The sequence below is a fragment of the Saccostrea echinata genome, unplaced genomic scaffold, assembly GCF_033153115.1.
Source record: "Saccostrea echinata isolate AGI-Se365-2 ecotype Australia unplaced genomic scaffold, CSIRO_AGI_Sech_v1 ptg000009l, whole genome shotgun sequence".
Taxonomy (NCBI): domain Eukaryota; kingdom Metazoa; phylum Mollusca; class Bivalvia; order Ostreida; family Ostreidae; genus Saccostrea; species Saccostrea echinata.
This window is the reverse complement of record NW_026889758.1, coordinates 30,666,924-30,692,117: the sequence shown is the minus strand read 5'-3', so window position 1 is coordinate 30,692,117 and position 25,194 is coordinate 30,666,924. Positions and strand designations below refer to the sequence as shown.

Here is a 25,194-nt window from a genome sequence, read left to right as displayed (position 1 = left end):
CAGTAAGAGAGTATATCACACAATTAGACATCTAACCCACAATAAGAAATCTAACTGTTCATATATATCAATTAACAAGAAGGATAAAAATTTATTTTATGCTTAAAAAATATGGTTCAATGCATTATCAAATAAAAAAAGTCAAATAAATCTAATAAATCATTTCAGCTCAGTGGGGACGAGGATATTTATATAATGCCAACAGACGGGTTATGTCCTTGAAAAGAGCAATTTCCCTGATTATATTTCCGAGTAAAAAAGTGGATTTTACTGGAGGAAAAATTGGTTTATAACACGATGAGTATTTTAAAGGAGAATGTGAAACACTTGTTAATTATTCATAAGAGTTTGGTAGCAAAAATGGATGTAAAAATCTATATCGATAACTACTCTAGGGATTCTCCGTTGACAAGTTTTTACCCATTTGCACCATATACATCTAAGTTGAATTTTTTCATCAATAGAATTACCAGACCTGAACATGTATAGATTCAGTAATTTTCAGAAGATATGAAATTTGAGACATTATTGGAGGATGTTACTAAGGAGTTGTTGAGGATACAATTTCAATTTTTTGGATATAGTTTTTTTTTTAATTTTTCATATTTATAGCCAAATTCATTTGATGAATACAGTAATATAAGAATTTAATTTCCCTGACTTTTTTTATATTCTTGAGCACAGCATTTACAGACTTCCACCAAAATTACGATATCTAGTTTTTGATTACGAGTTGGTTTTGATCTTTCGTGACAAAGAAAGGAGGGAAGCCAAAACCAAAACTTTATTCATATTCACAGTAGTTTTTGAACTTTATGATCAGTATTGTAAAAAAAATTAGGTCTTATGCATCAAGAGGTCTGATAACAATAATGATAAGTATAACATACATGTAACACAAACAATAGCCTTAATGGCAGATCATTCACTTTAAAATGGGAAAAAAGACGGGTAGTATGCATCGAAGTTGAAAACCAGAAGATGCTTCATATAGTCAAAGAATTTCATGTCATGTGACCAAAGAAAAATTTGAAGTTATGAGATAAAGGTTTATAAGATAAATACAATAAAGAGAAAATAAAAAATGTATTGTGAGAAAGCGATATTAATAACGCCAAAGGCCCATACATGTGTACCTTTGACTGCAAGAAGCATAACAGATGTCACTCCGTTTCTTGTGATAAGGTTGGTGGAGTTATCGTTTATAATTTATGTTTGGCGATAAGTCATTGCATTTTCCATTTATTCAATTACAACAGAAAAAAGAACATTTGATTTCATCACATTCGATATTTTACTTTTCAAGTACATTCAGCATTAGGGCTCAGTCACACCTTACCAGATAGCACTAACGGACGTCAACCGGATGGCAAAAATTATCAATCTGTTCTCTCCATTTGCTTACGTTTCATTCGGCAAGTACGTTGGATGTCCGAAGAGATTTAGTGAAGTTCATTTTATCCGCCAGAAAGTTTTGAGATTGTTCAAAACTTGGAACGAAAACCACAGAACTATAGTGTCCGCTTCAAGTTTGGTAGGTCCGTTAAATGTTCGTTAGATGTACGTTTGCTTGCGTTTTGTGTGGAACTCATGCGCTTCTTTCCTGAACTTGACCGGTCTGCTTTCCTTGATGTCCGTTAGACATGATTTGCAAACGCAACTTGCAAATTTACTTACCTTGTCATTAGTCGTTCTCAAAATTATTTCGTTAAAAAACATTCTGATTGTACACAAGAACTTCGAAGTTAATATTAAAAAAATACTTGAGTTTTTATGTAATTTTTGGAGATCAAGTCTTTCAACAATCTGTCGGAATTCCCATAGGTAAAATCGCCCCCATTATAAACAGACATATTTTTGTATTCATATGAAACAGAATTTATTCAGAAACGTCTACATGAAACAAAGAAATCTTTTGCCGTGGCATTCAATTCAACATTTAGATATATCGAGGACGTGTTATCAATCAATAATATTCATTTTCATTCCTACGTTGATTCGATGTATGTCTTTGAACACGAAAAAAAGATACCACAGAGTCTGATACATCTGTTTCATATTTGGATATTTTACTAGAAAAAGAGGTTAATGGTAATCTTACAACAAAACTTTATGATAAACGTGATGACTTCAACTTTCTATCGTCAATTTCATTATTTATGTAGCAATATACCATTATTGTCTGCACATATATGGAGTTTATGTTTACCAGTTCAATCGATACGCAAGAGAATGCTCTTCCTACAAACAATTTCTACAACGAGACAAGCTATTGACAAATAAGCTGATGAAACAAGATATCAACAGTCTCGTTTGAAGTCAACATTTCGCAAGTTCTATGGCCGATACAATAATCTTGTCAGCAAGTACAATCTATCAATAAGTCGAATGCTGATTGACGTTTTTCACAGAAATTTATAGGCCATTATTCACACACAAAATTGTCTACGGATTTTTCCGTTCGCCCGACAAGGAGCTCAAGGGTATGACCGGTCGACATGGAATGTTTTCTTCTTCATGTCACCTGATCCCACCTCTGATGGTTTAAGAGGTCCGTGTTTGTTCTGCCCCAAATTTGTATTGTTTCAATGGAGCCCTGAAATGCAGTGGTGGACGATTTTCATCAACATTTTACCAACGAATTGTGTTCTACTGCTTTTTTTCTCATCCGTTTGACGTCTGTTTGAGCAATTCGGCAAGCTGTGACTGAACCCTTGACTTCAAATTCCATTAAATATATTATTGTTCAACTTTTTGTTGCATCATTTTTATTTAAAATAAGTTATTTCATTCCCTTAAAAACAATGTCCATACTATTAATATAATTAGAGACAAAATTCCTATTCCTCATTTTAATATAATTTTCTCATTAGTATATTAGGTTTCTTGTATGTAAAATTCAATACTTTGCAAAATAATAAGAGGCATATGCGCAGAAATGTGTAGGTGTAGGAGATACTTGGCATTAATCACTGATTTTCCCCATTCAATAACTATATGTAATAACTCAAAAAAGAAGGAAATTTTTATTGGTAAGCTGTATGTTACACATATATTCAAAATACTTTTTATATGAGCTTAAAAAGAGAATAGGTGATTTTTTTTTTCACTGGAAGCAGAATGTAAGCTTTTGAACGCAGTAAATAATTTCAGTGAAAGCGTAATGATTGGCATATTTTAAAAGATTTTTAAAATGCTAAGAAGTGCTAACATAACATAAGGTCTTAACATATCGAGCGTTTATAATGATAACAATCTCAATAATTGACATTATTGTAGACATGAATTCTTGATATATTAGACCAAATTTATGTCATATCATAAAACATATTATTAAAATATAGAGACATATTCGAAATAACTTTTTTTTCTTCTTGCAAATTGATTCGGCTTTAAATATATTCAGTTTGATTTTAAACTGAGAGAAGGTAAGAAAAGTTTTCAGATTTCTCTGCAAAAAAGATGTGTTTGTGAAACGTTGATGCCCCCTCCGGCAGCTCAAGCCAAGATTTAATTTTTTTACAAATGTAGGTAAAATAGCAAGGTTAAGAGTTCAAAAGTGTTGGTATCCAAAGAAAGGACCTGTCAAAAGAAATATACAAGTGATATATGAAAACCCTAGCACCAACAATTAAAAAATGGAGAAGATTAAAGCTGTTTGCTCCTTGTCATTATCAGGCAAACGGAAAAATCCGTAGACAATTCATTGTGTAAATAATGGCCTAACCATTAGTTTGAAAAACGTCAATCAGCATTCGACTTCATGAAAGATTGTATTTCCTGACAAGATCATTGTATCGACCATAGAACTTGCGAAAAGTTGACTTCAAACAAGACTGTTGATATCGTTGTTTCATCAACTTGTTTGTTGATGAAACTCAAAGCCTTTTGATTTTTTCCCAATAGATTGATCCTTTTAGACTTTCGTAAGGATTAAATATTTAGTTATTTTCATAAAAGAAATAATTCGAATAACTTATTTTGTACAAAGCAATTAATAGGAATATATAATATGTATGTAAAATACTTTTATCAATTCTAAATCTTAAGTAATCAACACAATTTCAGGCCTAATTTTGCGTAAAAGACAAGGGAAAATAAATAAGAGGGCGCTTTTAAAATGAATCCTTCCCTATCTCATTAACATAAGATCACAAATCTGACAAAATGTCTTACGGGGTTGTATGATTTTCTAGGTACCGATTTATTCGAGTAATAATCAATTTTAAAAATGGTTGCAACTCAAGTGTCCCAAAGTAAACATTAATAGCAAAAGATAAGATTTCATCTTGAGAATTGGGGATACATGTGTAAAATTTATATTATTCAGAAAGATTCGTCTCAGATACTTGTATACTGATAAGTTTTTTTGATTGATTATATTTTCAATACCTGCTCATCAGGTGAACTGCAAGTCTTATTTTAATGACTGAGTTTATACAGTCATGTTTCTCTTCATATTCTGGAAAATACGTCGGCTGCTAGACAGGTGTAAAATGAATTAAAACAATTAGACACGATATCTAATGATCTGATGATCATATTTTAAGGCCTTTCCCTTTATATTGGATTAAAATATGTGTGCCTTTCAATATAATAATACATCTAATGATTCAGTCTGTTATATTCATAAATAGATGTCAATTCCTATGACCTAAATAACTTTCACTTAACAATTTCCGTATAAAGGAACAGAAAGAAAGTTGATAGCATAAACTCGAAGCGTAAGAGTAGGAGATAAAATATAATTCAAGAAAAAAATCAAGACAAGTACACAAACTTTGCGTGCCTAGGTACCAAAACATTCAATACCTAATCTTCTGTCAACATTACATGATTCAGAAACCCTAACATATTTATTTTACTTGATAGGAGCGTGCAATTGAACTTTTATCTTGTCCATTTAATATTATATTCGTGACAGTAAGGTTACATACACCACAAATCAGCTTTATCATCTTCTGAGAATCAATAATGAAGGTTTTGATAGCTGTGGATGGAAGTAAATGTTCTAGAGATGCCTTGGAGTGTAAGTAATGCTACTGTAATATTATTATTTCTACAGTACCAATAGATTCAATATTTGTAATATGGTTAAATACATATAATTAGAAAATTCTGAGATTTAGAGACAGATAAGTTTGGCTATGTTGCGATTACCTATAACATATAGATAAGCATAAAGCTTACGTTACTTACCCATTATATCATACTTTTAAATCTATCTTCTATGCTTTAAGGGTACATGAGACACTTTCACTTGAGAGAAAATAAGGTGACTCTTGTTCACGTGACAGATCATCTCCATAATTTTGCGTATAATAGTGAGTATGTATTTTTCGTCAAGAAAACTTCATTGAAGCACACACACACATACCCCCCAGAGAGAGAGAGAGAGAGAGAGAGAGAGAGAGAGAGAGAGATTGCACTGTCCCTGTCATAAGTATATGTCGGTATCAATGTTTCCAAGATAAAGGCGATGCCATACCCAGGAACAATTTCCTTAAGACTCCTTCATATTGGTATTTTTCTCAGTCATTGACCTAATTTGTATTTCTTAGCATCCGTGATACCAGCTGATCCAGAGTTAATTCAATTAGCGTATCAGGAAGAAGAACACAAAGCCAAAACATTAATGGATGAGATGGGTGACTTCCTGAGTAAAAATCAGGTCAGTAGAGAAAAAAAAATTATCACTATGTACATCACTATTTACATGACTGTCAAATTTCTACGAAAACCTGTGAAACAAATAACTAAGCCTAGGAAATCTAGTTTTCATGTAAATTAGTGTATCTTGATACATTGTACTTGCTTATTTTCCTTCATCTATATATCTTTTTAATATTTTCCAATCAATGAGTAGATTGATGGTGAGGTTATTCGACTTTTTGGAAATCCCGGAGAACTAATAGTTAAAAAGGCACATGAAATGAAGGCCACCTTGCTAATCACAGGGAGTCGTGGCTTAGGACTCATCAGGAGGACAGTGTTAGGAAGTGTCAGTGACTTTGTCATACATCACTCAGAAGTCCCTGTTATGGTTTACAAACATTAGGAACCAAAGGACATTTACTTCAATTGTTAAATATTATACTTTGTTACGAAATAAAACATGCCTTTAAGCTGTTTAATTGTTGTCTGACTTCTTTTCTTCCTAGTGTCAGCAAACATTTTGTTAAACTTTTTAAAAACTTTTTTATGCAAAATATTAAGTTTTAAGAAATTAGACAAAACTTCCACACATGGACAAACGCGAAGGAAGAAAACCTAAGGTAGACCGTACCTTAGATTCATTGACAACACCTATGTAGTCTTTGGAGACCGGGTCTTTATACAAATTGTTGGAATTTCAATGGGCACTAATCGTGCTCCCTTATTACCTGACCTGTTTTTATATTAGTATGAAGCAGAGTTTATTAGAAAATTTCTGTATGAAAAGAAGAAAAACGCACTGTAGCCTTCAACTCGACATTCATATATATCGGCAACTTTGAAAAAAAAAACAGTTATTACTTCCATTCATGTCGACTCGATATATCCAAGTGAACTCGAAATAAAAAAAAGGTCTGTCACATATTTTTCATATTTGGTTTTACTGATTATAAAAGAAAAGGGATAAGTAATGACTAAATTGTATGACAAACGAAGTGATTTCAGCTTTTACATTGTGAACTTTCCTTATTTATGTAATAATATTTCGCTATCACATGCATATGGTGTTTATGTCTCCAAAATTATCCGATACTCAGAGGCATGCTCCAAGTACATCAATTTTTAAACCAAAGCAAGCTACTAACAGATAATGATACAGGGATTTCAACAACCTCGTTAAAATTCGCATTTTGTAAATTTTATGGTATTAGCACATTTGACTGAAATATTCTATACCAATTGTTAGACCTTTATTTTTATATTAACTTTGACTACAGATTACTCCGTCTACCTGATCAATAAATAGGGCTCACGGAAGATGTGGCCGATCGACAGGGGATGCTTACTCCTCCTGGGCACCTGATCCCTCCTCAATTTTGTATTGTTTTTCTTCTGTTTCATGTAAGTCCTATACGGTACCAATTTTATGCACCAGATGAGCATTTCGATGCTCATGTCGAAACATTGGAAATCCAAAATATTTTAATAAAAAAAACTTGGAAGAACTGAAAAGGGGAGGGGAGGGGTGTGCCAAAGACGTGAGCCAAATACTTCGAAGGATCAGAGCTACGCATGAAGGAGATAATCCTTAATTTTGAAATAAATTTCAAAATTTTACCACAGCAATTAAATATATATCCGTATTTTCAAGCTTGTACCGACATTTTATCAATAAGCAATATTCATTTTCTTTCAAACGTAGAGATGATATATCCCAATAAATTCGAGAAAAAAAGACACCACAATAATAATAATAATAATAATAATAATAATAACGTTTGAAAAATTTTTATATTTCTATATATGGATGTTTTACCAAAGAAAGACATCCTGTTTACAACGTCCACAATTTATATGACTACAAGGGCTTATCTACTGTTATCTCTGTGAGAATTCTTTGCAGATTACTTTGAGCAACTGATGCTTTGTTGTTCTTTCCTAGTTCATAGTTGTCCAAAGTAAAAATCTGGAACTCCATTATGGCGATCTATTGGGATATGTTTAGCTTTATTTAAAGCTGCACAGCTTTTCTCATATTTGTATGTAGTCTTGCTGTTCTGCTTTTTAAAAAAATTCTTACATGTCTTTGTCTAGATAGGAGATCGTAACCACAGAAAAATAAGAAACTCTGATATTGTCGCCTTAAAAAGTTGCACGTTCGACTGCTGATAGATACTTAGTCATAACAAAAATAAACTCCTCAGTTTTGTGTTTTTGGAACAATTGTCATGAGTTGTCAACTGTTACGATTTACAAGGAAAACCAACAAATTAAAATTCTGGTAATTTGTAATTTGTAGGCAAATTATTTAGTTGACCACATTTCACTGGAACATGTCTAGCAAAAAAACAAAAAACAAAAAAGCAAAAACAAAAACAAAAACGAAACACATACAGTGAAAGAAAATTAAAAAAGATTTGGAAACAAGTTACAAAGCTTCTACTTATCCGTGTCCTTATCATTTATCATGAATGTAAATAACCGACCCTTATCAGGTAGTACAAAATAAATATGTTGCTGGTGTTTTTTTTTTAATAATGCAGAAAAATAGAGTATCAAATTTAACTCACATGTATAGTTTAAATTAAGAAAATAACGCAAATTATTCAATTGTATTTTCAAGGATATTTAACAATGTTTAAAGTTTAAATCAAAGGATTTCATTTTACATTTTCAATTGATTAAATACAATTACTTTTCATCTCAAATTCATTGCTTTAATCGTAAATTTTTGTAAACTAATTTGTTTGAACTGTGGAAATATTTTTCAGAAGTAATAAAACTTCCATGGCTGGCAATCATAATTCCCCCTTTCCTTATCTGTAATGTTATACAGTTAAAGAATGCTAATGAGGTTTATTCATAATTTTGCACTAACCAAAACAACCGTGTCGACCGAGAATCATTCTCATATGATCTTAATGTGAATGTCCTAAAACGTGCATATCAACAGGACGTAGTTCCAAGTTTAAATGGCAATGTGATTATTTGCCTAAGATACGTCAAGAAATTGAGCTTTGACAAACTGCATTGATTACTGTGGATCATAAAAATATATTTGACTGCTCACACTGGATTGTAAACAAACAAAATGAAGGTTTTGATAGCAATTGATGGAAGTAAAATTGCCCGGAAAGCCTTGGAATGTAAGTTTTGTTCATTAAAAGTAGGTAAATGAATTTCAAAATAATAAATGAAATGTAATATAGTGTTACTTAATCTTCAGGGTACCTGCAAAACCTTCACAAAGAAGAGAATAAGTTGTATATTGTTCATGTGACAGACAATAGTTACAGTTTGAAAACAAAGGTGAGTTATTTCTCTTGATTGAGGTGAATGATATAACTGGTCTTTCTTACTAAATATGTTCCATCTTTCCTGACCAAATAAAAATACAACACAATTATGTTAACAAACTTTGTTACAAAAAAGTTTAAAAATGAAAGCATTAATGTGTTCTGCTATTATGTAAAAATGTCATCTTCTTTACTTTTATGTTGAAAATGCTTTTTGGACACATGTAAAAATAGGTGTATCTTTTTCTTAAGTGCCACACATATTTATATATGTAATTTTCCTAATATGGTTACAGATCCAATTATACCAAGTGACCAACACTTTTTTGTTCTGGCACATCAAGAAAAAGAAAAGAAAGCCAAGGAATTGTTACGTGAAATGGAAGTGTATATCAAGGATAATAGAGTTAGTATCACATATCATATATACATAAATGCACCAAGTGTTGTTTTTAGATCAGAGACCATAAACTGAGAACAGACTAAAATTAATTTTTAAATATCTTGATGTTCATTTATAATATGTCTCCAATAAAATTGCAGTTTTTTTTATATTCAAGGACAAACTCGTATTAACAATTTGGGTTAATTTCAAAACATTTCAAAAGTTGTACTAATGGTTGGCTTAATGCAGGTCTCAGTTTATGGTTTTTTCATGACCTTTTTGAACTATTTTAATGCATCTAAAGAGCACTGATTTCAGAAAACAAATAGGAACGTAAACTGTTTTTATTTTAGTCGCAACCTAAAACTGGCTTCATAACTTGAGCATGATTATATCATGTGACATATTTCCACAGATTAAATATTTCATGAAAAAAGCTTCTTAAAACAATAATTTTAATGACATGTATTTAGTTACAGTTAAGTTGCAGTTTATCCCCAAAATTTAATTTGTTATTGTGCTCTGAGCACACACAACTTGGATATTTATTACAACAAATGCTAACAAAAGAGACTCCGCAAGTAGATCGGGCTCTAAATATGTTGGAACACAATAACGGGAAGCTGAAACCATATTGAGGAATATACTTTTGTAATATGGATGTTCATACTTGTATGAACTTTGTTTCCTACAGAGATCCTGGAGTTCCGAATTGAAAAAAAAATATATGTAGTGTTTGGAGACCAGTTCTTCCAAAAATCCGTTAGAATTACTAGGAGCACTAATTTTGTCCTTTATTAACCGACCTTTTTATATTCTTATAAAGCAGCATTCTGGAACATCTGTGTGAGAAAAAGAAAACTTAATGACAATATTAAATTTCATTCTTATGTCAACTCGAAACAAATTGAGGACTATGCTTTTGTAATATAGATGTTCATACTTGTATAAACTTTGTTTCCTACTCCTGGAGTTCTGCATTGGTCTATATCAACGACGTTTATGAATGAACAATATTTATTTCATTCATATGTCAACTCTATATATATATATATATATATATATATATATATATATATATATATATATATATATATATATATATATATATATATATATATATATATATATCCCATACGCTTTGAACTCGAAATAAAGGACACCATAGAGTCTGTCTCATCTGTTTCAATCTCAGATATATTACTGATTATAGACATTATTGGCCAACTTAAAACTTAACCATATGACAAACGGGAAGACTTCCGTTTTTAATTCATCGTCAACTTTCCCTATTTATGTAATTTTTCATAATCACCTGCACATGATATTTATGTCTCCCAGCTGGCTCGATACAGAATAGCATATTCTGAGTACAATCAATTCTTAAACAGAGACAGGTTACTGAAAAATTTTAGTAAGTAAGTTACAGAGTTTTCAACTATGTATCTCCTTTGAAAGCAGCATTTCTCAAATTCTATGGTTGTTATAACGACTTTGTTTGCAATCACACCCTATTTTTGGGTTATACATTGACTGACATGTTCCAATTAATTGTTAGGTTATTGTTTAACAATTTTGACCTACGAATTACTCCGTTTACCTGATCGATACAAAAGCTGAAGACGGGTGTAACCAGTCGATAGGGGATGCTTACTCTTCCTAGGCACCTGATCCCACCTCTTGTATTTCAAGAGGTCCAGGTTTTGCCCTGTTCATGATTCTTATTATTTACTTATGATGTTGATCACTGTTCGTTATCTTCACCTTTTGCATTATATGAAACAAAATTTAAGTCTACATTATTTTATTATTAACAACCACCGAAAATAAAATCTATCGACTCGGAGTTAAACTACTCAATCAATCAATCAATAACAGTGACAGACTTCTTAACGAAACAGATGTTGGTTTTAAGTTGTGTTTTAAGAGGATCAAAAGTTCAAAATCTTACAAAAAAATAAATTGACATAGTTTTTCATCAAGCCTCAGCCCCCTATTCAAAACTCAATTTGATGAATGTGGATGTAAATTTGATTATTTCAAAAATACTAGTATTTCTGACACTGTAAATAAAATTTCTTTTGTTAATTCATAAAATGAATCATTTAATAGCACAAGACTTATGCTCAAGATTCAATTTCTTTGTAATCATATATGTCGAAAAAAACTTTTAGGGCTCTTGACCACCTCCCTTTTTACTATTTGAATTTAGTTTTTATCTGATATCAATCTTTTTGATTTCTCCCTTAAGGAGACATATGTTTCCAAATCTGCCGCAAAATATGTATTTGGTAGAGAGAGATACCGTAGTAGATTGTAAAAATTATATACAGTACAATTCGATATGCATGGTGTAATAAATAACATAATACATCTTCATGGTAATTCAATTTAATACCATTAACTATAAAATTATCATATATATATATATATATATATATATATATATATATATATATATATATATATATATATATATATATATATATATATATTGGGGGGAGGTGTTTTCATTTTCACTTTATGATCACATGCTGTAAGTTTTAGTACACATGAGCCTGAGGTTGTGAAACTGCTTTTCTGTCTTTGTCAATCGCTGCCTGAAGTTTATGACATTTCGAACATTTCAGATTTCTTATGAATCTCCTAGCCACTTTCAACCAAACTTCTCTCGATAATCCTAAAGCAGTTTAAGGCAAATGGTCATTTGATATTCAAACTAAGGATAGCGCCTCTTAAAGATAATTTAAAATACAGGAAATAGGAGGGGTTATTTAAAAAATCCTTTTTTCCATTGGATCATGAATGAGAATTGAAAGATTTTTTTTATCTACTGTAGAATTAATTTGTTAAAACCATACCAGTATCATTTTGAACACAACAAAGGTCAAAAGTTTTGCAAAGAAATATAAATGAAAAATTAAATATATTTTTAAAATATTTTAAGGAATTACACGACTGCAAAATTATTGATTTTCTTATAATGTCGAATTTTTAACTGAGCCTAATCGTGTTTTTAATGGTTTTGCCTCTGTGATGTGCAGCAGTACACTGGTAATTTTCAGTATGAACCCTCACTATGAAGAGAGAGATAAAAGGGGTTTATTAGAGATATAAAGATTATCAAGCAATCGTTGGGCATCGGATAGTGGCATTTCTTCTGTTTGCAAGAGATCTATTGCTAACACACATGCTTTATAGCATGACGATTATTTCCATGCATAGGAAATTACTATTGAATGGAAATGATACAAGGAAATATTGATTCGGTTTAAAGGCGAATGATGTCAAAGATTGAATTTTTGTTTATGTATTTTGTTTAGTTATAAACTGGATTGGTTATTACCGGAATAGGCTAGGATAGCCACAACGGCGCTGGTGAAACACTGGTGTGCTATGCACATTCTTTGGCTTAAAAATTCCTTAAAGCGAATTCGTACTGCAGGAATATATGTAAAAGATGAAGATAACGAACAGTGATCAACTTCATAAATCCAGTGAACAAAACGAATCGGAACAGGGCAAAACCACGGTCCATGGAAACATCAGTGGTATGGTCAGGTGCCTAGAAAGAGTAGGGAGTTAATATTCCATGTCGACCGGTCACGCCCGCCGTGATCCCTATGTATTGACGGAGTATTTATATGTCAAATTTAGTTTAAAATCAATGACATAACAAATGGTATGGAACATGTCAGACAAAATACGATCTAACGATATATTGTATATACAAACAAGGTTTCTATAACGACCATAGAATTTTTTTGAAAATTGACTTTAAACAGGGTTCTTTAAGTCCTTGTACATCAGTTTGTTTGTCATTTGCTTTCGTCCGTTTAAAAATTGAGAGTATTCAGAGCATGCTTTTCTGTATCAGATCAGCTGGAAGACTACCATATGTAGGCGATGTTGAAATATTGCTACATAAATATGTAAAGAAAGTTAACGATGGAAAAGCTTTTCATTCCGTTTGTCATACGGTTTAGTTATCAGTTGTCCATTATCTTCTATAGTCAGTAAAACTTGACATATCGAGTCTACATATGAATGAATGCACTTTTATACATTGATAAAACGTCGTCGATATATTTAATGTAAATAATATACGGTACCAATTTTGATGCACCAGATGCGTATTTCGACAAATTATGTCTCTTCAGCAAGCCGAAACGTATGAAGTCCGAAATATTTAAATTTAAAAAAATTGAAGAGCTTGAATAAAGGGGGTGTCACAGACTTGAGCCAAATACGTCGAAGGATAAGAGCTATGCATGATGGAGATAATCCTTAATTTTGAAATAAAGTTCTAAATTTTACCACAGCAATTAAATATACATCCGTATTTTTATGCTAGTACCGAAGTACTTAGCTACTAGGCTGTAGAGACCCTCGGGGAGTTGGGTTGAAAGCCACACACAACACTAATTTTCTTCTCGTGAAGGAGGTTTTGAAAAAAAAAAATCTGCTTCTCAAGAATATAAAAAGATCCAATTTCCACATAATCTTGAATCTAGAATTTAAAATTTAGTTTAAACATTGCCAAAAAAATCGAATCTTGAGTCAACCAAGAAAAGTTTGCTTTTAGGACAATCAAACCTCTCAACCCAATCCAATCCTAACTCCGAACCAAAAATATATAACACACTTCAATAATTCATCTAATGCATGTTTTTATGTTTTTTGAAAGGAAAACTACTCTAACAGCATAATCCAGGCCTTATACAGTGATGTGTCTATGCCTTTAATCTTATAAAATCACAACGGTGTTTATTTTCTGTGTTTCTTGTATTGTAGATTAAAGGAGAAGTCAATAACTTATTTGGTGATATAGGACACGAAATTGTTAAAAGAGCAAATGATATCGATGCCTCTCTGATTATCACAGGCAGTCGGGGTTTAGGTGTACTCACAAGGACGATATTAGGAAGTGTTAGTGATTACATTGTTCACCACTCTGAAGTTCCTGTGGTTGTGTATACAGACAGTGCCAAATGATGAAAAGTAACAGACAGAACACAAGAACCATCGAATTTCAATCTTGTTGAATTATCCATGTGACTGGATTTCTATAAATCGAAGAAATAGATATTCTTATATAAATTTGGGATTTAGCAGTGACATTATAATTATATCATTCAGGATATATGAGATCTTTTAACCACTCAAAAATTGCTCGCCTAGCATTTGAGAGATTCTCAAGGATATTTTTTTTCTATCGACAATTTGTTTTCACGAAAAAGATCCCTCACTGCTCAATGGCCCTGAGTGCCGAGTATAGGCCAAAATTTGCAGCTTTCCCCCAGCAAGTGGTGGCGTCTCCATATGAATGAAAAATTCTCGAGAGGGACCTTAAACAACAAACAAACAAACAAAAATCATCTACAAAATATTAATTATAGTCCTGTGTTTTATTTTTTTTAGCAATTCGAAATGTTTTACAAAGATTGTTATTTTTAAAAGTTTAAACAGAAAATAAATGTGCTATTATTTCTTAATAAAATGAAACATTTTTAATGTCCCTGTCAGTATGCCCAGGTTTGAAAATTTTTGTTTGTTTGTTTGTTTGTTGAACGTCCCTTCGAGAATTTTTCACTCATATTGAGACGCCACCAGCCGGTGGAGGGCTGTAATTTTAGACGATTACTCGGCACTTAGGGCTTTTGGGCAGTGAGGAATCTTGTTCTTGCCAGTACCTTCTGGAATTTTTTTGTAAAAATGTTCTTGGATAGATTTTAAGCTTTTTGGGAAAACAAATCATTTTACGACCACTGAACTTTAATCAATGTACTTGTTTTTACTTTCTGCACAGCCTTTATATCAGTATGCTAATCTTCAAAAGCAAGGTCTATTTTTTCTTTCCTGACATGCTTTATATTTTTCAAATTTAATTTCTCTGAATGTGTAGCACAGCAAGACATCAGAATCTGTATTCCGTCATTGTGCTTCAACACCATGTACACCAATTTTTGGAATTAACGAATAGTAATCAATGTCAAACGTCCATAGAAAAAATTCAAATCAAGAGCAGAGCAAAAACGGACCTCTAAAAACATCAGAGGTGGGATCAGGTGCCATGAAGGAGTAAGCATCTCCTACGGACCGCTCTGGAAAACGGAAGATTTATAGACAATTCAATGTGTGAATAATGATATAACAATTAGTATGAAAAACGTCAGTCAGCATTTGACTTAATGATAGATTGTTTTTGCTGACAAAGTCATTGTATCAACCACAGAATTTGCGAAATGATGACTTTAAAGGAGACTGTTGATATTCCTGTCTTCCTAGCACTGAAAATGATCGCTCTCAGGTGACTCACTCAGGTGACCTATTGCTATCCGTTTTTGTCTGTCGTCGTGCGTTAACATTTGAACATTTTCAGCTTCTTCTCTGAAACCACTGAACCGATTTCAACCAATTTTGGCATATAGCATCTATGGGTGAAGGGGAACAACAATTATGAATTTCATGGTCCCATGGGCTTGCGGGGTGGGGCTAAAACCAAAAAAATTAATGCAATCTTTTAAAATCTTCTTCTTAACTCCTGGGCATCAAGCAGTCAAACTGTTGGCATGATTGTAATAAACGTTGAGCCCTCTCACAAAATTGTGAAATTCATGATCCCAGGGTCATTTAATAAAATGCATTAAATCTTTGAAAATGTTCTCTGCTTCTGGGTATAAAATAAACTAAGTACATAGATTTGAATATGGCTGCCTCTTAAATTCCAAAACTGCTCATGGGTATTAAATAAACTAAGTAAGTACATAATTATGATTAACATGACTGCCTTATCAGAAATTGTGAATTTCATGGCCCCAGGGTTAGGGGTTCTGGTGTTAGGACGGGGCTCTATTGATTATATAGTAAAAATACATTGATTCTTTGAAAATCTTCTTATCTGCTCCTGAGTATTAAATAAATTAAGAATAGTTATGATGAGCATGACTGCCTCTTCCATAATTATGAATTTCATGGCCCCTGGGTCAGGGGCTCTGGTGTAAGGACAGGGCACTATTGATTATATAGTGAAAATACATTATTTCTTTGAAAATCTTCTTCTCTGCTCCTGGGTATTAAATAAACTAACTTAGTGCATAATTATGATAAACAAGAGTGCCTCTTCAGAAATTGTGAATTGTGGCCCCTTCTCAGTGGTTCAGGTGTTCGGGTGGGGCTCTATTGATTATAAAGTGAAAATGCATTGATTATTTGAAAATCTTTTTCTCTGCTCCTGAGTATTAAATACTCAGTAAACTAACTAAGTACATAATTATGATGAGCATGGTTGCTTCCTCAGATATTGTTTATTTCATGGCAACTAGGTCAGTGGTTCTGGTATAAGGGCGGGACTCTATTGATTATATAGTGAAAATACATTGATTCTTTGAAAATCTTCTCTGCTCCTGGGTATTAAATAAACTAAGTACATAGTTATGATGAGCATGGCTGCCTCTTCAGAAATTATGAATTTCATGGCCCCTGGGTCAGTGGTTTTGGTATTAGGGCGATTACATATTGATTACATATTGAAAATATATTAATTCTTTGAAAGTCTTCTTATTTGCTCCTGGGTATTATTTAAACAAAGGAAGTACATGGTTATGATAGCAAGAATGCCTCTTCCAGAATCATGAAATTCATAGCCCCAGGATCAGAGGTTCATGTGAAAAGGGGGGGGGGCTCTATTGATTATATAGTTAAAATGCATAATTTTTTCAAAACATTTTTTCTACTCCTGGTTATAAAGCAAAGAAACAAGTGTATTGTTATGATGAGCAAGGGTGCTTCTTCCAGAATTGTGAGTTTCATGGCCCCTGATGTTAGGGTAGGGTTGTGTTAAATCTGTAGTGAAAATGCATTGTTTCTTTGAAAATCTTCTCTGCTCCTAAGCATACTGGAGGCGAACAGAGTAAAATTTTACTAAGCAAGGGTGTGGGAAGTGGAGACCGGTCCTTCGGATGAGACCGCATAAACCGAGGTCTCGTGTTGCAGTAGGTGCTGGCACGAAAAAGATCCCTCACTGCTCAATGGCCCTGAGTGCCGAGTATAGGTCAAAATTTGCAGTTCTCCACCGGCAAGTGGTGGCGTCTCCATATGAGTGAAAAATTCTCGAGAGGGACGTTAAACAATAAACAAACAAACCAAAAAAATGGCAAGGGTTTTTTCAGAATTTTTTAACATTGGAGCATTTGGTCAAGTTCTTTGGTCCTAGCCAGGACTCTATTAATTAGTATTCTACTGAGCGAAGTTATTCCCCTTTGCAATTCACCTGTGATTATTATTTACTATAAAAATGCATTTGAAATGTTAATATAACAAGAAAATTATGCAAGAATATTTATTGTATAATACAAAAAGTACTTTCATAATGATCAGGTAGACTTGTAATTAATAGATGAATAATAATGAGACAAAAATAACTTATCTTTTTAAATGTTTTTAAAGGCCGAGAGAGGCCAATGTGAGAGGTAATAATATATGGTTAAAAAATAGATATTTTATTAATAGTCTGCATGGTAATAGTGATAAATGGGGGACAGATAGACACTAGACCAATTATTTTGTTGATCCTGATCATACTATTTTTCTTGCTTTTGGGCAACAAAGCTTCACTTATCAGTTTATGGATCCTCTAAATTGTTGTTTTGTACTCAGGTGACCGTTAAGGCCCTTGGGCCTCTTGTTTCTGTTAGCAGCCCGTTTTTGAAATCAGTAGCCGGTTTTCTTGAGCGATTGTCAAAACCCTTCCGTACAAAAGAGGACACAAGTCAGCAGCATTTTATTGTTTACAAAAAATAAGGATTGCAAGTTTTGGGTCTCTCCTGTATCCTTTAAAAGTCACCTTTCTCCTCTTGGGAAAGAACATTTGAGGTCTAATATAGCCAAGAACTAACTGAAAAAGAACAACTGCAAATCGAAACAAGCTTGCTTGATACAATACAATCAATACAATATTTTACTGGCGCAAACACAATTACAATTGGCAAAGGCACAACATATAAGAATCATAAATTGTTCATACATTTATACAATATTCTAGAATGTGAGGATATGCATAAATCATACAATCATTTGTACAATAATTATGTAATACAATCATTTCTAGACATATGGCATTTTTAAATAAATGAATGTGTTATTTTCAGTATTTCAGGGCATTGGCTATTAAAGCAAAGCTTAACTTTTTTAGTATAAGACATATTTGATATTTTTCCTTGAAAAGAATTCATCAAGTTCCTTTCAAAAGTTAACCTATGATTATTGTATTTTTGGCAGCTGAATAAAACATGAAATTCATCTGCAATCTCTCCTGTGTTGCAAATATTACACATAAATCTTTCATCTGTGAGTATAGACAAACATGTATGTCTCCCTTTTTCTATGGCAAGATATGAAGAATTGTCAAACTTGACTCTGACCCTACAGTTTCAAAAGCATTCATTACTTATACGTTGTGTTGAAGAAGAAACTTTCCAAGATCAAATCTCCACTTTTAAGTCATTGTATTCAGTAAAACACTGTTGATTGTTTCTGCAATGTACACTCAAGCTCAAAAAACCCAAGAAAATAATCCGTTTAATTCACACTACCGTTCTGTGTGTAGTAACAAGGTCTGAATCACTTTGGCTCACTAGAAAACATAAATTTCATGTCATTTTTTTTAAGATGAAATTAAGATTAAGGTTCAATTGAATAACATAAAGAAAAATATTTATAGTGCTAGAATTTTTCATTTTTCAATTTACGATAAAAAAACCAAAGTATGTAAAAGACCCTTTGTAACATAATGAAATATCTTCTGCAAATAAAAATCGAATTAAGCATATCATAAAATATTTACAGCATATAACTGAAATAATAAACTCCAACGTAGGAAAAAAATATCAGCATGATCGATGCAGTTCCACAGGCCTCTAAATTTAATGCTAACATTTAATAACAAATAAAATAACAGCAATGACTATATTTTGATTTCATAGGCCTAAAAATCATATTTTAATACATTAAGGTTCTAATAAGACTGCAGCAATAATTTATGTAAGATTTTTCATAATATCTACATAAATCTAGGCCAATATTTTGTAATATCAAGGTTGCAACAATGCATGCAAAGAAGATTCGATACTCTGTAAACATATCGGTCACATCTTTTTCGTAAATCACTCTCCGCACTTAAATATCGACCCCCATCTGAACGCTCACATTCGGGATGCCGATCTTTCCAGAGTTTTCCTTTATGCCCATTCTTTCTTCACGGACTATTAATATGCGCGACTGGCGTAGCCTCAATGTTGTAACGGAAGTCAATGAACTGCATCTTGTTCTATAAATTATATAGAGATTCATTTTTTTTCTTACATTCTGGACTAATCTGTTCTGAGTGCCATGGCGGACAACGGAAACAAGCGGAAAGTAATGATCGCTATGGATGGGAGTGAATACTCCGAGGGGGCACTGAAATGTAAGTTTCTTTTAAAAATACTTTCATGAATAAATGATATGTTTACATGTTTTCTAGGTCATAAGTAATTCAAATAACTACGATAGATTATTCGTGACATAACTTTATATCAGAAACCCTATGTTAAAAATGAAATAGACCTGGATAAACTCGATATTTACACCTCTATTCAAGGTATTTTCTCAATTTTTCTTTTAAATTAGTAATAGAAGTCTACCTAAGGGGTTTGCTTGCTAGGAGTCAAAGCATTTTCTAAAAAGAGTACGAATATATACGCTCAACTTGACGTTCAGTGTTGTTTTCACTCCAGAAGCAAGCCCCTGTAATTTTCTACAAACTAATACAACTAATACCATGTGATAATATGATCGATTGAAATACAAAACTATATGAAGATTGATTTTTTTTTAATGTTACAGCACACATCTTACTTTCACTTTCCTTTCAGGGTTTGTAAAAAATTTGTATAGAAAAAATGATGATGACGTCATTGTACTTCACGTCACAGATCATAGAGACTCCATGTCCTATTCATGTAAGTAGATCGGAGAGTAGGCCTACAGAAAAGTCAACCTAGACAACATATCTGAGCTCCTGATTATTGTCAAACCCATATATTTAAAATGTTTCAATCACTAAAAAAAGTCATCAAAATCAGCAATCTTTCCCTATTTGAAAACGCTAGGCATATATGATTTAAAAGTTAAGACATTGCCTAATAAATACTCGCTGGTCATTTTGCCTAAGTTATTACTACGTTTAAGTTTTCCTTGTGCCTTTTAAACTATTGTCAGAAATTGAATAATTAAGACTAATAGGAATTAAGTTTCTACCTCATAGAATCCACACCAATATCTACTAATTTACACACAACGGTAGTGGGTCGAATAAGCATGCCAGTTAATTAAATGGCAATACACGTACAAACATGCTATAAATGAATTTGAAAGCGATTGTGATTTTTTTTACGTAAAAAATAAACAAAACTATGTAAGAAGCTACAAATGTTTCAATGCTGCAGTCCAAAAGTAATGAGATATATCTTTTAAACTACTGTTTGTCTGCTCCAGAAGGTGTTTATTATTTCTTCTGTGTCCAGAACTGATAATTCTCTGGTTGTCTATTCCAAAATTCAGACTTAGGTTAACTACTGGTCTATAGCTTATCTAAAAGAAATAGATGATTTAAATACTTCAAAGTCGTTAAAAAATTATAATTTTACTGGCTTACTGAATCCATAGTCACCCACATAAATAATTTTGTATCTGACATATATTATTTAACTGATGGGGAATATTCTCATTAGAAATTTGAAATTAAAGCACTGAAAGGTGCTTAGGACGTCCTTAGAGAAAAAAAAAACACAAGTATTTTTTCTTATGGAAGTTCTAAACTTTGTTTTTAATTGCCTTCTTGTACTTATCATATTACTCACTAAGTTGTGAGTGTGTAATCTTAATTTTCCTGTTTCCAGCTGTATATATATATAGAAACATCTGTATGATACATTCTTCAGTTGAAAATTATGGTTACAGAACATATAACCTGAACAAGCGATGAAACATGCATACACTGTTAATATATGTTTTCTCAACTGAGAAACAGAGAAAAGGGAAATATTTTCCTCATTTGTTATATTAATTTTGCAAGAAATCTGACACTAAAGTTCTTTTGTGTTCAAAATGTAATTGATTTGGCTTTATCCATGCACTTTGAAACTATCATTTATAACATATGCTTTGTTCTGAAAAAATAATTTTCAAAGAAGATTATTTTATTTTATGCACCACGAGTATGCATGAATAAACAGTGTACAAACTGCTAAATCTTTAGGTCTATAATAGATTGTACAAACATTCTGCATCGGAGAAGACACACGATTACGGATAGGAATATAAAAAGAGGCATAATGGGAAACACATGGTTTGGAACATTTTCATTCTAAAGAAAGTCTTATTTGATTATTTGTTTGTTTGTTTGTTTGTTTGTTTGTTTTTTTTTTTTTTTTTTTTTTTTTTTTTTTTTTTTTTTTTTTTTTTTTTTAAACTAGCTACTCATTATATCAATATTTCTTTGTCGTATAACGCTCTTCAATTGTTATGGTTTTTTTTTTATACTTGTACATGCATATCATTAAGCGTAGTGTAGATGCCAAAGCACCCATTAATTATATAAATATGTTCATAATATATAATATACGTAGTTAATCATAAGTATGTATGTTTTTTTTTTAATTGCACACCTTTTCAAATAATACTGCTCTCTTTTGGAATAGTTTTGATAGACTGTGTTGTATACATTCTAAAAGTTTGGGAATATCTATAAATTACCTGTTTAAGGATGGGTACAGTATAGATAAATGATACCTAAATCAGTAAAATAACATGTAGCGATGAAAATCGCCAATATAAACAGGGAACCAACTAAAAACACAAAATCTGTTTAGACCGTGTCTTTAATTTGAATATCATTGATTCGTAAATTGTTTACATTCTGCAGTGATTAACCTTTCGTCATGTATTTGAAATACAACATTTTAAAGGTATTTTAACATCTACCTTAGAATTGAACATGTTGAAAGGGGACATATTTAACGATCCCGGGTGAGCTTCATTAGTTTAAAGTCATCGTTTCGTAAGTTCTATGGTCGATACAATGACCTTGTCAGCAAATACAGTTTATCATTGAGTCAAATGCTGACGGACTTTTTTCATACTAATTGTTAGGCCATTATTTACACACTGAATTGTCGACGGATTTTTCCGTTATTTCCCGATCATGACAAGGAGCTCACGGGGGGTGTGACCGGTCGGTAGGGGATGCTCACTCCTCCATGGCACCTGATCCCACCTCTGATGTTTTGGAGGTCCGTGTTTGTTCTGCTCCTATTTTGTATTGTTTAATGGACTTTTGAGCTTGAATACTGTTCGTTATCCCCATATATTTCATTGTACAAAATTATTTTAATTTTTTTGAAACTTTGACAGGCAATATGTTTTGACACATATGTACATTACCAGTCACATTATAGAAGCTTGTTATATTTAATAATAGCCTGGAAGCTGATGGTGTCAATACTAACTCTTTGTTCAAAGTGAAATAAATAATTGAATGTGGAGTTCGAAATAGGACAAGTTTAAATCGACTTAGCTTAAACATCAACGCATTGATCAAGTCGTGAATAATATAGAAACGTTTCCAGATGCCTTCATCTCATTCAAAAATCATTATCAGAGTTTTCTAAACTTTCCAATATTGAATTTATCAATCTATAGCTTGTAAAATACCTTGAACCTAACAGAAAAAAGTATATAATTAGCTCTCATATTTCAACCTGGCTAATGAGCACAAATGACCCCTTAGGTCTTCACAGTAAAGATAAGAGTTGGAGGAGTATCATTTCTGAGTCAATATAATCATGCATGAGCATTCGTTTTCTGTTTTTTTTTGGTTATCACTATGTACAGCTGCAGCTTTATGCTGCTGAGGTTATTTTCATTACTTGTTCTTTTTATGAGATGCAATATTTCATACATATGTCTCTTATCAGCTCCTTGGATGCCTGTTGATCCAGCACTCATCACTCTGGCATTCCAAAAGGAGGAGGAAAAGGCGAAAATCACAATCAAGAAATTGGATGCAATAATTATGGATGCTGGGGTACAATTATTTTCTGTCCATTGAAAATCTTGCAATTGGCTGCTACTGTGTTAGTCCACATATTGTTTAATTGTGCACTTCTTCTTTTTATACTCATCTAAGATCGAAATGTTTTCTGAAGTAGATGTCACTTAAGCAAAATACCATTTCAAGAGGGCAATTATTAAATAAAAATTACAAGTATGATCAATTTCATTTCATGAAAGCAAACAATAACTGTAATTCTCATCTCCTTTAGCTGTCTAATCACAGTGATAAATAGATATTAATGTCACAGCATAATCGAAAACTGTATTTTCTAGCTCCAAGCAAACGTTGTAAGAGCGCACGGCAATCCCGGAGAACAGATAGTCAAAAAGTCTGAAGAGCTTGGAATCACCATGATAATTATCGCCTCGCGTGGACTGGGAACGATCAGGCGGACTATAATGGGAAGTGTCAGCGATTATGTGGTCCACCATTCGTCCATCCCCGTTATTGTATTTCGTAATTAACAAACGGCTTTACCAGAAATATCAGGGATGAACTTTTTTAATGTGTTCAAGACACATACTGTACCTGTGCCATTTTTATCAACATTTTATGTTGGACTGCCTTTTGACTTGGTGTATTGACTAATAATTGAAATAAGGTACTAGACTGATGGGAGAAAATTGAATTAAAGTTTCTAATAATCTACAAAAACAAATTGCAAAGGTATACCCACTAAGCATTAATTTGTATGAATTTGTGAGTGGAATATGTTTTTCAATGAAAAAACTTAGGTCCTCAGTTTCATTTGAAGAACATATCTGTACTGTGGTTTATTTCGAAAAAGTAAAAGCCTTCAAAGTGACTCTGCAGGAATGTGGTACTTTAATAAAAGTGTCTACCGCATTCCTTTATTTAAAAATTTTCTTTTCATGTATTTGTTCCATTTCATTTCTATAACTATTTTTGAAAGGAAGTTTATGTTTTTTTTGTTAATTTGATCTATTTTGATCAATAAAAATGATTACAGCAATCTTAAAAATTTAAAAGTTTAAGGATACTTTTTGTGCTGAAAAAAGTTCAAATGGACTTCTCTGACCTGCAACCTTGTGAAGGTACATATTGTCGTTTTGTACAATTTGTCGTCGGCGATAATATGTACCTACCCTCACGGCACATATTGTCGTCCATCGGTTCATATTGTCGCCGGCAACAATATGTACCGAGACGAGCCTTATTTTCCTCCTGCATAATGGACGACAAAATGTACAGTCAAGCACCAGCACATATTGTCGTCGGCGACAATATGTACAGTCAAGGTCGGCATATATTGTTTTGACCAATATTTATTTGAGAAAGGAAAGAGAGATTGACAAACATACACGCACACGCATGGAGGGGACAGACAGTATTGCTTGCAATTCTGTAGGGAGAAAACTTTTTGGTCGGAAAATTGTGTCCAGGATTGATGTACTTCACTATGATATGTCAAAGATACCGTAATTCTTGAGATATCTGAAAAATCAGCCTTTTCTTTTTTCTTGTAATATATACTTGCAGATTGAATACATGTATTAGTTTTTTTTTGTTCAAAAGTATTTGAAAATCATTTTTTGCGTTATTCTTATTTACAATCATGTGCCGATATAATTGGTGTTGGGGAGTTGATATTTTTAGATCACCTGAACTAGAAATTCAAGTGAGCTTTTCTGATGTCTGACTGTCCCTCTGTCTGTAAACTTTTCACAATTTCAGCTTCTTCT

At 32.4% G+C, this 25,194-nt stretch overlaps 3 protein-coding genes across 3 annotated transcripts; all 3 read left to right on the top strand.

Moving 5' to 3' along the window:
- The first annotated feature begins 4,870 nt into the window (after positions 1 to 4,870).
- LOC133183578 (stress response protein NhaX-like) lies at positions 4,871 to 6,108 on the top strand. Its single transcript, XM_061318517.1, has 4 exons — positions 4,871 to 5,029; positions 5,241 to 5,324; positions 5,562 to 5,671; positions 5,867 to 6,108. Exons 1-4 carry the CDS (start codon positions 4,975 to 4,977, stop codon positions 6,056 to 6,058), a joined length of 441 nt encoding a protein of 146 aa, XP_061174501.1. The 5' UTR covers positions 4,871 to 4,974; the 3' UTR covers positions 6,059 to 6,108.
- Positions 6,109 to 9,237: 3,129 nt separating this feature from the next.
- LOC133182640 (stress response protein NhaX-like) lies at positions 9,238 to 14,448 on the top strand. The gene is made up of 2 exons (XM_061317487.1): positions 9,238 to 9,357; positions 14,131 to 14,448. The coding sequence occupies exons 1-2, from the start codon at positions 9,238 to 9,240 to the stop codon at positions 14,329 to 14,331; spliced, it is 321 nt and encodes a 106-aa protein (XP_061173471.1). The 3' UTR covers positions 14,332 to 14,448.
- Positions 14,449 to 19,578: 5,130 nt separating this feature from the next.
- Positions 19,579 to 24,480, top strand: LOC133182218 (universal stress protein YxiE-like). Its single transcript, XM_061316975.1, has 4 exons — positions 19,579 to 19,801; positions 20,250 to 20,336; positions 23,352 to 23,461; positions 23,764 to 24,480. The coding sequence occupies exons 1-4, from the start codon at positions 19,726 to 19,728 to the stop codon at positions 23,953 to 23,955; spliced, it is 465 nt and encodes a 154-aa protein (XP_061172959.1). The 5' UTR covers positions 19,579 to 19,725; the 3' UTR covers positions 23,956 to 24,480.
- The last annotated feature ends 714 nt before the right edge of the window (positions 24,481 to 25,194 follow it).

Coding starts and splice junctions, on each gene's coding strand:
- LOC133183578 (XM_061318517.1), top strand. CDS start 4,975: ATGAAGGTTTTGATAGCTGTGGATGGAAGTAAATGTTCTAGAGATGCC. Junction 5,030..5,240: donor TTCTAGAGATGCCTTGGAGT/GTAAGTAATGCT, acceptor CTATGCTTTAAG/GGTACATGAGACACTTTCAC. Junction 5,325..5,561: donor CCATAATTTTGCGTATAATA/GTGAGTATGTAT, acceptor TGTATTTCTTAG/CATCCGTGATACCAGCTGAT.
- LOC133182640 (XM_061317487.1), top strand. CDS start 9,238: ATGGTTACAGATCCAATTATACCAAGTGACCAACACTTTTTTGTTCTG. Junction 9,358..14,130: donor TGTATATCAAGGATAATAGA/GTTAGTATCACA, acceptor CTTGTATTGTAG/ATTAAAGGAGAAGTCAATAA.
- LOC133182218 (XM_061316975.1), top strand. CDS start 19,726: ATGGCGGACAACGGAAACAAGCGGAAAGTAATGATCGCTATGGATGGG. Junction 19,802..20,249: donor CTCCGAGGGGGCACTGAAAT/GTAAGTTTCTTT, acceptor CTTTCCTTTCAG/GGTTTGTAAAAAATTTGTAT. Junction 20,337..23,351: donor AGACTCCATGTCCTATTCAT/GTAAGTAGATCG, acceptor GTCTCTTATCAG/CTCCTTGGATGCCTGTTGAT.